The sequence below is a fragment of the Acanthisitta chloris genome, unplaced genomic scaffold, assembly GCF_000695815.1.
Source record: "Acanthisitta chloris isolate BGI_N310 unplaced genomic scaffold, ASM69581v1 scaffold20463, whole genome shotgun sequence".
In the NCBI taxonomy this organism is placed as follows: domain Eukaryota; kingdom Metazoa; phylum Chordata; class Aves; order Passeriformes; family Acanthisittidae; genus Acanthisitta; species Acanthisitta chloris.
The window spans coordinates 9,593-21,358 of record NW_008663500.1 but is presented as its reverse complement, the minus strand read 5'-3'; the positions used below and the strand labels follow the sequence as shown (position 1 = coordinate 21,358).

The 11,766-nt window shown below is 38.9% G+C and overlaps 1 protein-coding gene across 1 annotated transcript; it reads right to left on the bottom strand.

The window, feature by feature from the left end:
• Positions 1–2,158: 2,158 nt before the first annotated feature.
• Positions 2,159–9,848, bottom strand: LOC103798743 (golgi-associated PDZ and coiled-coil motif-containing protein-like; the record flags this gene model as incomplete). The annotated part of the gene is made up of 5 exons (XM_009071024.1): positions 9,765–9,848; positions 8,491–8,655; positions 6,014–6,037; positions 2,590–2,765; positions 2,159–2,324 (listed from the first exon to the last, which is right to left on the bottom strand). Coding segments are annotated over exons 1-5 (615 nt in total), but the record flags the coding sequence as incomplete, so codon positions are not given.
• Positions 9,849–11,766: the final 1,918 nt, after the last annotated feature.

The following is an 11,766-nucleotide window of genomic DNA, read 5'->3' as shown; positions in this document are numbered from 1 at the left end:
TATTTATAATATATATATAATATAAAGGGACTACATGAAGAAATGCTGATCACTGCTGAAATATGATACGATGTAACCTCAGCTTACAACAAACCAAACGGCAGAAGATTTAACACAGTCTCAAGGAAGAGGTTGCTTGCACAAAACCCACCACAAGCCATTGAACACAAAACTAAGAGGGACTAATAAATCAAGGTATTGTTTTTTGTTTTTATTAAGTCATTGATGCCGTTATGCATAACCGTAAAATCTTGCATACATATGCACATATTTGTCCCCCAATATTTTATATGGAATTGGCAACATAAGCATTAAGGTCCACCTGACCAATGAAGGTATATAGAACAGATCAAGGTAAAGCACTTTGGCTGAAAATGTTCGGTGTTATGCACTGAAAACAGGTGATTGGAATCACAGAATCATCGAGGACAGAAGAGACCTTTAGCATCCTCAAGTTCACCCAGCACTACCACTGCAAGCCCTAAACCACTAAACCATATCACCCAGCACCAGATCCAGACACCTCTTAAAACACTGCCAGGGCTGGTGACTCCACCACATTCCTTGGCAACCTATTCCAGTGCCTGAACGCCCTAACAGGGAAATTTTTTTTTCTAATATCTAATCTGAACCTTCCCTGTCTCAGCTTAGGGCTATTCCCTCTAGTCCTCTCACTGCAGGCCTGGCACACCATCCACCACCTCACTACAACCCCTTTCAGGCAGCTGTAGAAAGCAACGAGGTCACCCCTGAGCCTCCTCTTCTCTAGACTAGAACAAATCCAGTTCCCTCAGCTGTTCCTCATATGACATGTTTTCCAGACCTTTTACGAGCCTTGCCACCCTTCTCTGGACACCCTCCAGTGGGAGATCCAAAACTGAACACAGTACTCGAGGTGTGGCCTCACTAACATTGTGTACAGGGTGATGATCACTTCCCTAGCTCTGCTGACCACACTATTCTTGATACAGGCCAAGATGCCACTGGCCTTCTTGGCCACACTTGGCTCATATTGAGCTGCTGTCAACTAGCACGCCCAAGTCCCATTCTGATGACCAACACTGGAGCCACTCTTCCCCCAGCCTGTAGTGCTGCATGGGGTTGTTGTGATGCAAGTGCAGGACCAGCACTTTGCCTTACTGAACCTCACCCAGTTGTCCTCAGCCTGTTGATCAAGTTGGTCCAGGTCACCCTGTAGAGCTTCCCTCCCCTCAGGCAGACAGACACTCCCACCCAGATTAGTGTTGTCTGCAAATTTACAGAGGGTGCACTCAATTCCCATGTCCAGATCATCAATAAAGATGTTAAACAGGATCAGCTCCAATACTGAGCCCTGGAGAACACCACTCATGACCAGCTGTCAACTGGATTTAGCTCCATTCACCACAACTCTCTGGGCTCAGCCATCCAGACAGTTTTCTACCCATCGAAGAGTCCGCCCATCCAAACCATGAGCAGCCAGATTTTCTAGGAGGATGCCATGGAAGATGGTGTCAAATGCTTTACTGAAGTCTAGACAGACCACATCCACAGCCTTTCCCTCATCTACTAAGCGGGTCACTTTGTCATAGAAGGAGATCAGGTTGGTCAAGCAGGACCTTCCTTTCGTAAATGATTAACAGGACATGTGCCAAGTTGGATGAGTTCTACCAAAGACACTCACAGTGAAATGCAGTTTCAAGGTTTTGTTTTAAAAAGTACCTTTAGGACGGAAAAAACCCAATGAACAAACAATTATTTTACAGAGTGTCAATTTATCTGGCCTTTAAAAAAAAATTTTATTTCAGTTCAATCTAATCCTAAAAATGTTATTCTTGTTTTTATAAAACAAGTTAGCTCCACACTTTGAACCCTAGGCTACAAAACTCTGCTGTTAAATTTATATTTATACACACCCACAGCAAAGGCTCAGTTTTCAAAAGAACTCAGTGCTCCTAGGTAAGTCAAAGGAATTGTATCATCTTTCATGGTCTTTTATAAGGACATGCTATTCAACATGAAACTGCCCTTCGGCATACAAAAGAACCACATATTTACAAGTGACATTTGAAAGAACACATATTGAAGTGAAAACAATCACAAATATGAAGAAGCAGCTCATGTTGGTATCGTGCAAATGCTGGAAATCATGGAGGAATGGCTCATCTTTTCAACTTACATGTCCTGGTGGTGCTTGCATTGGTCGTTTTAGATCGTTCCGGCCTCGGCAAGCTCTAATAACAGTTTTGTGACGGTGAAGGTGGATTTCTGCTTCCAGCTGATTCCAGAGCTTGTCATGAGCAGGTCCTTTCATATCTCGGCCCAGTAACTGAATCTGCTGGACCCTACAAAAGGAGAGAGAGTAAAACAACTGAAAAATCAAGGCACTGTACGACTCACACAATTCATGTGGCTACAACAGAGTCACACAGCAACTAGTGCAAGTGCAAGAACTATGAGGATTCTTGTTTCTTCCTTTGGTTCAATTAACTGGAAACGTGAGACTTTTCCTACTTAGTCTTAACTTTGAAACTGCCTCTGGGGATGCAAAGAAAGAAAACAACAACAAAAAATATGTCATGCTAAGGGACATGGATTGACTTCACATACCTTCCAGCCAGTTCCTTATCTAAATACTTGGCTGCCAATCTTGCTCCATAAACCTCAGCCTGAAGCACAGCTATGTGTCTACGAAGGGCTTCGTTCTCCTTCCTCAGCAACTTCACCTCAGCTTCCAACTGAGCTTCTTTCACTTTTTCTTTCTTATTAGCTTCAAGTTCTCTCTCCTTTACAGCAAAACAAAAAAGGAAAAAAAGTTGAAAAGATTTTATCCAAGTTAATAATGAGCACATACTGTTTCTGCATACATGATCTGAAATTATTCTCCTGTGTACAACACATGCATGCAGAAAAAAAATTAAAAAGAAAGCAGGGACTCTGGCACTACAGCTAGTGGTTTGCACATTACCCTCTGCAGAGATGGCAAAATTTAAGCAGCCTGAATTTCATCCTTACTTTTTCCTGTCTTCAAATGGGAGATTCAAAGTTGAAGAATACTATCTTTAAAGAGTAACTACAAAGCCACTAAATTTTTCAATTTGACAATACTCTAACTATTTGATCATTACTATGATATTATTATGCCAAGATGTTTTATAAGGCCATATGTCCTTAAAATGACAATTATTTTCATGCAAACAACCAAGAAATGTCCAGCCAGAGACATTTCCAAATTAAGAGTCTGAAGACCACAAAAATAAAGCCAGAGATTCTACACATGAAGGTGCCTGCCCTGACAAACTTAAAGAAAATTAGTGCAAAATAGCTGTGTTAAAACAAGAACAAAACCCACACTACAACCACACTTTAAGCAAGCTAACTCCCCCCACCCTGCCCCACCCCCTGAACAAGGAACTACAAAAATGTAAATTAGTCCCACAGTGCTCCAGCCTGAATGTACAGAAACTGCAGAGTCATTGCCTTTTCTAATACCCAGAGCACTGGAGTGAAAGGAATCATTATGTTTAGATTGCTATTCCACAAAATGTACTTTAAGGAGAGCATGTTTGATTACATGTATCTTTTATATCTTGCTCTGTATCCCTTTTACAAAGTGGGAGAAAACCTCCACCACAAACAAGGAAAATAAACAGTAGAGACACAGGGTCTGTTTCCTTTCAAAAATCACTGTCAACTGAAAGAGGAATAAAAACTGAGTTCACCACAATGCATTTTGGAGACATTTAGAGTACCCAAAAAACTGTTCTCTGTACCTGTACCAATAACATCGTTAAACAAATAAACCCAGGAAATGCTACTGAAGAAGCCACAAGACAGAAACAAAATTTTACAGAACTGGCAAGACAAATCTCTGATCAAATTGTGAATATGCTATTCACTATTCCAGGCCTGGATATAAAACCATCAATATGGTTACCACATTTGAGAAGTTATGCAAGGTTGGTCCTTCCAAAGAGAGGTATTTTCACAATAGATATATGCAAGCATTTAGAGCTATTTGCCAGAAAGCTCCGAATTTCATGGACTCTACTGTCTCCCTCATCTGTGAAATACTTGTGTCAGGTTTGACAAATAGAGTACATTACACCTATGTACACATTGGCAAAGAATTGCCCAGCTCAGTGCTCAGGAGGAATGGCACAAAGACTGCCTGAAATCACTGGCATTTCACTTCCTGCACCTTCAGACCATGTTTGACTTCACATGCACTTTAGAAAACATCACACAAAGCCATGTCTGGTCTCAGGCCTCTGGGCTGGGGGTTGTCTTGGGAGACAGCTCTCTTTAGCAAATCTTTCTGAACTGTAGAATCACTCCTAGGCCAAGAATTTTGACTTATCTACATTTCAAGAATAGGAGTTTCTAAGATTATACCAATTCTTTCTATTATTATTTTGGTCTTGGGCTTTTTTAATTCACAGCTACTACCAGTAGCCAAAGGGTAATTACAAGGATTCCAGAGTGCCAGCAGGCTGTGCTGCTTCTGTAACACCTTTTGGAAGCAAGAGGGTCACAGTTCAGACATCACACTTGTCCTAGAGTTGCTGCAAAGTTGGCATACAGGTGCAGTGTCCTTGTCAGCTATGTACACATTGCCAATCCTGCATTAAGGTGCTCTGAGGAGTATAGACTCTCTGTTTGTATACATGTTCACTTTAAGAACACCTTGCATTTGACAAATATAAAAAGACAAGAATTTAAGACAGACACATTCTAACCTCCCTCAGAAAAGTGAATTTCTGAAGTGATCCAAGATGTTTGATTACACTAGCAAATTGCATGTAGCACATTTTTCTGTATTTACACAAAGTAGCCAACTTAAACACTGTCATCAGACTGACATTTTCCATTGGCTTTCTTTGAATTTGGTTAGTCATTTAAATTAAATCTAAACAGAAAGCCAAATGTTATATTTCTAAGTAGAATCACTTTCAGTCATGCATTTTAAATGTTACACCTAAAATACAAGGAACAATGTAATCCTGTACAAGTGTTTCCTTCCTATTTTCTCCATTACTACGACTACTGTTCTGTGACTGAGGTGGAAAATTGCACCATTCTTGTCTGGACTGTCTCCAGTTAATCACCACATGAATAAAAAAACCTGAAAGTTTGCAACACAGAGTCTCTGATGATGTACTGAAAGAACACACCTTGTTCTGAACGACTCTCAAGAGATGTGACAAGTCTCAAAAGTGTTTAAATAACTCAAAGGAGTTACAGAATAGTTTCATGTTTTCTAGTGTTCATAGTATGGCTTAGGTTCTGAAAATAGAAAATGTATAACCTGTTGGCAATACAAAAAAACCCAAACCAAAAATGCAACTGCAATGTTGAAGATCTAAGCTTACAGTTACCACCTATCCCATGGCTTTTCAAAAAGCAAATACTGATAATGATAAGGAAGTATATAACATAATAAAAGTGGAAAAGCTGTTTAAAAACCTTTCAAGTCTATCACTGTGAAAGACCAAAAGATGCAAGTCAACTTTGCTTCACTTCTTCTTCTTATCTATGTATTACTGTGTTTATATGCTTTGGGCTGCTACACAAGCCAGTAAATCACTTTAAATCATGCCCATAAAGAGAGCTGAGAAAAGGGGGGAAAAAAAGAAAAGTTGACAGGAATTTTTAAAATTATAATACACAGAATACTTCATATTCCACTCCCCGATGTGTACAGTGTTTATAGCTTAGAAACTGCATAAAACCTTAACAATTTTTGAGGTCCTGCTTGAACAATCTTTCAGAATGTCAAGCTGCCAGGTATCATCCAAATTAGCTGCAGCAGTAATAAATAAAACACATACAGACTCAGGAGAGAGGGCACCACATGAAGAAAACAAAAATCAAAATGTAAAGAAAATTCTTTCCACAGCATCTTGCCAACTGTTAGGAAGAAGGAACAAGCCAGATCTGTTTTGCCAGTTTCTGAGGCCAACATATATATAAGTTATTGCACAAAACGAAAGCACTGCTCAAACATAATAAAAAGGGCAATCAGCATACTTACCATTTCATCCACAGAAAGGACAGACTTCAGACAGAAGAAAAGAGTTCCATAATTAGAGGAAAAGGCAATAGGAACTTCAAGAAAATGCAACATAATTGACTTACTCCAAAAGAAACTCTCCAGCAAACTATATTTCATTAGAAGGCATAAAGAACAAGCACATTGCTACAGTTGTATTTAGCAACATTTTTGGTATTTTGCTTTGAAAGTTATTGAAAAATCTTACTAAAAACCTAATCTTATTGCATTATTGAAAACAATACTTCCTCCTAAAATACTAAGAATCTCTATAAAGAATAGCAAGATAATGTGATATACATGAAATCATCACATCATTATACAGATAATAGATTTTTCCTTTTCAGAAAGAACAACAAAATATGTGCTACAAGTGGGACATAAAGGACAGGAAGAAATACCAGAAAAAGTATATCAGCTACAGAACTCAAAAAAAAAAAAAAAAAAAAAAAATTCAACTAGGCAACTTCATACTCTTACAAAGAAAGTTACTGCGATTGGACTAAAAAGATTCACCACTCCTAAAAACTACATGATGTTGTCAATTGCTTAGCAATCTAAACATTTTAAAATGCCATAGTTCACGACCATGTACAGTTTTACAGATCATAGAGTATACATTTACACACAAAAGCCTGTCTGTCTCAGAGAAAGCAGGAACCAGTGCAGAACTTTATTTCCCCATTGCATATTCTGTTGACACAGTCCTTTCTGACTGCCAGAAGGTCAGCACAACAGTTTTTATTTACCCAAATATCAGACTTCCCATTTTACTGTCATCATATAAGCAGCCTCAGTTTTCCTTGCTGTAGCTTCGCAGACCTTTATAGCTTTCTTTATCTAGAAGAGTTTAAAGTTGAGCTTCTGCCCATTAAAACTATGAATTCCCTCAAGGCAAAGTAAAGCAAACTGAAAAGACTAGTCCTGATGTTTATAAAAAGGAAAAACTAAATGAAATTAAGGAAAGAATATCAGTCTAAGCTGCCACTAAAATTCCATTTCAACACCTTTCAACATTCAGATAAAATCTGAAACAATATAAGTCAAATGTGGAAAATTAAAAAAAAAACAGTGGGAAGAAGACTGTTATCAACAGCACAAAGATTTAACATATCTTTAGAAATTGTTTATAACAAGGCAAGAAGAAACAAAAAGGTTAAAAGTGTTAGTCTCTATATCACTCAGATGTTAAGTCTAACTAATTAAATTTGGGGACCAAAATCACTCACAGAGATGTGCTGACTTAAAACATTTGCTACATGTAAACTTGTAACCTAACACTTATAAAATGCTGATGATCTTCAACAAATGCTTATTTTACAGAGCCATAAAAATGGTTAACAGCTCTAAATAAATGTCATTGTACTATAATAGCTGTAATTCAGTACAGAATACACTATGTTCAGATGTTATTCTAACACCAAATATACAAATATGTAGACCTAGGAAGATAGCTCTAACTCTATTACAGCTTTTGGATCCAAAACAGGAAGAATTTGGGTTACTCCTGTTAGTCAGTGATGAGCCTAGACACCCTTCAAGCCTTATAGTCTATTACTGTGTTTTATTATACACTAATTAACAGGACAAAATAGCAGAAGAGACTAATCTAATGTTCCACACATGCTGGGAGAATGTATTTGCAACTAAACTATGAAGCAGTTTTAGAAACAGAGAGCTAAACTTCAACAGTTAGAAACCACTTCTATACAATACTACTTTAATTTACAAAGTCTTAGCATTAGAGCCTGAATCTGTGCTGTGGCTAGCAGCAAGACAGACGACACTCTAGAGATCAGTCAATGTCAACTAATTACCAGAATAATTATTGGTAACTTCTGGAGGGCTTTGTAAAGGTCTGAGGTTCTACAGAACTTATCGTAAAAAATTATCAGTGGTTTATTGAGTTCTTCTGTAACATTTTGCTGCATGTAGCAATGGGCAGCACCATGGATGCATCTGCAGCACTCAAAGAGAAAGAATGACCACAGAGAGAGGACTGTCATGCCATCTTCTCTCTCTCTCTCTCTCTCTCTCTCTCTCTCTCTCTCTCTCTCTCTCTCTGTGTTCTTATTCTTATCAGAATGTTACTACAAGAAAAACAGTAGACATCTCACTTCAGGCTTTTTTTAAGATCTATGAAAATTTGGTTATATCTGTATATTGGAAGCTTATTTTGCAACGTCAGTCTGCAGAAAAGTTTTGTAACTCACCAAAATATTTTACTTTAAGAAATCACTAAAAAGTTTTACATAGAAACAGCTTCTTAAATTCTTACTCTTTATTCTACTGCTACTTATGTTATTTTCAATGGTTGCCAACAGCCAATCATAAATGCTATTTAGAAAAGAATAAGTTAACTAACTTAGTTATCAGCTTATTCACACCTTTCAAGGAAGAACTTCAGCCAGGAGAAGCAACAGAATACTATAATCCTACATTCAAGCCACCATACTCACCAGTTTTGCCTTAATTGCCCCAGAATCAACACTCTGACCAGTCTTGGCATGTAGCTGAAGCTGAACAGCATGGAGTTGCAGCAGCTGATCGTGCACTTCCTTTTCCAGCACTGCCTTCTCTGCCTGTGTTTCTGTCAGTTCAGACTTCAGATCAACTAACTGTGCCTGTGAAGATACAATCCAGCATGGTAATGAGAGCAGAGATTAACCAGGGTCATCACAACTGTGATACACAATACATCATTTGCTGATATGTCTATGCCACACAGGTAAGAGCACATGCTGTCACCTGTTTCTCTGCAACACAACTTAACCATTTGCAGGATTTTCTCCCCCAACTGCCACAAAATCCATTCATTCATAGAACCTGCACCAAGCAATCATAATGCCAAAAGCAACAACAGCTGAGTTTTCCCTCATGCAGACAATGGCATGTGATGCTGATCTCCATTCCAGAACAGGGCAGTGGCATTAAACCTATGTAGTATTTACACTCATAGAAATGTAAACACAATTTAAAACTGTAAAATTATAAAACCTTATTGGAAAAAATATTGATCAAAGCAAAATGGCAATTATTTATCCAATGTGGAAATCAAATAATCCTATTTACAAGGCATTTATTATCAACAGCTTAAGTGAAATAAGCAAATTAGGTGGGTAAACCAGAAGCCATGGATTAACATGCCCCTAAAATGCGTATGTAGAAAGCAAAAAATAGTTATTAACTCTTGAAAAAGTGGTTTTGAAGCATTAAAAGAACATTTTCATGTAGAGTTTATATCTGGAATAAAAGAACAAGTTAACATGTTTACCAAGTTCCTTGTTACCCTTAAATTCAAGCCACATTTTATAAGACAAGCTATGTTTATATAAGCTTTAAAGCTACTATTTGGAAAAAAAACAAACACCCCAAACCAACAAAACAGTCCAGATTATGATTTCAGGGGATTTTTACATAAATTCCCGGAGTATATTTTTGCTTGGAACTTGGAACTAAACAGCAAAACAGAAAAGCCATTAATTCTTAAAAAAGCCCCCTCGCATTAAAGCAGGGTATTTTTGGCATTTTAGCATTAGCCTAACATTCAAATTCACAATGAATATCGAGTGGCAAGCCAACGCTCACCCCATTCCACCACATAAATCACTGCCATAAAATGTCTGTACCAGTTAATGAAAAAAAACACAGGACAGATTTGACTATCAGTGGAGAGCACTTACTGGGTGTAACTTTAGGTACATCATTTATTTAATAATTTACATAATCTTACAGCCTCCTTAAGCTTCCAGCGTAATTCAGACATAAGTAGGCTCTTCCAGATGTGATTCAGAGCACCTAAATTAGAGTGCAACATGACGAGATGGGTCAAGCCAATCTTCAGTTTGCTGCTGCCAAGAAGAGCAATCTCCCTTCCGGCCTCTTGGCTATGCCCTCTCTCCCCACACCTCTGGGACTGGAGGCTGGGAGATACCCTGCACATGAACCAGACTCCCATGAACAGAGCACTGAGAATGATGGCTACATGTTGAGGCATGAGTGATGCTCCAAAGGTATCACAAAGAGACTGTTAAACTCATAATAAAAAAAACCCCAAAAAACTCTGCATATGACCTTTGATTTAAATTCATGTACTGCTGTTTTAATCACAGAATTGTAGAATCTCAGAATGGCCTGGGTTGGAAGGGACCTTAAAGACCATCTAGTTCCATCTGGGTAGGGCCACTTCCCACCAGACCAGGTTGCTCAGAGCCCCATCCAACCTGGCCTGGAACACTTTCAGGAATGAGGCATTCGTAACTTCTCTGGACAACCTGTTTGTTAAATTCATGTACTGCTGTTTTAATCACAGAATTGTAGAATCTCAGAATGGCCTGGGTTGGAAGGGACCTTAAAGACCATCTAGTTCCATCTGGGTAGGGCCACTTCCCACCAGACCAGGTTGCTCAGAGCCCCATCCAACCTGGCCTGGAACACTTTCAGGAATGAGGCATTCGTAACTTCTCTGGACAACCTGTTTGGGTGCCTTACCACCCTCACAGTAAAGAATTTTTTCCCTACTATCCAATCTAAAGCTACTCTCAGTTTGAATCCATTCCCTCTTGTCCTATCACTACACGCCCTTGTAGAAAGTCCCTCTCCAGCTCTCACAGGCTGCCTCTGGGTACTGGAAGGCCTGCATAAATAGAGCAAAATGAGAAATGGTATGAGCATACATCATGGAAGTAATCTGTGTATAGATGATGAAAAGTCACAAATCCATCCCCAGGAACCGATGCAGACACAACAGCTGTACAAAAACGCAAACACAGCAAGTTGGTTTCACATTCTGTGATCTACTTCTATGAAGGCTGAAGAAGTTTCACAGAAGTTCTGCCTTTCTCAGCTTGGCCAGCTCACTTAATTTTCCTTTATATTACTCTTACTGGCACCACATTTTATCTAAATTCTCTCAGTTTGCTATAAAGGAACCATATGGAAATATTGCTGGAAATTCAATAGCTCTATTACATTCAGTTTTGGAAGTTACTCAGTAAAAACCAAAGGGGGCAGAGACAGCAGAGGAAATGATGACTACAACCAAAAGCTATCAATAAGGCCATTCCTTCCCAGAGCACCACTGACTGCAGGAGGCAGGGGCTCTACACAAAAAGATGGTGCCAGGTAATATAATATTTCAATTTGCATAAACACAACAAGGATAAATTAATGCTGCACAAGCAACTGTACTAACCCTTCAACTGGTAGCTTTTTGGATGTACTCTCCAACAGGACTGTCAAAGAGAGATGTTATGTATTTTGATCATCACCTTCAACTGCTCTAGAATTTGTGGGGAAGTCAGTTGGGGGCAGAAGTAACAAACACCCACCCACAAGAGAGCACTGAGCTTCACGGTCAGGCGCGTTTAGGAAGTGCCACCAAACAACAAATGGAGAACAGAAACTTTCACTATATCCTTTCAACTGTAATTTGCTGATTCAGCCAAAAAAGGAACTCGTCGGTATTTCAGGCAGTGTACCACTGTGCAGATTAGCAAGTATCACTCATTAGGAAGTACCATACTACAAGGTTACACCTTAGTTTCTCTCTTCTAACTCACTTGTGTCCATGCCCCAGCCAACATGCAGCTAGTAGCATTACCTGTGGTTCATGGACGTATGATTTCATAATGAAAACCCACATCTAGACCTAGATGAATGAAGCACACAGCACAGGAGATAGAATTTGCACAGCTTTTTTCCTTTTATTCTGACATGCGTTGGCAGAGTCAGTG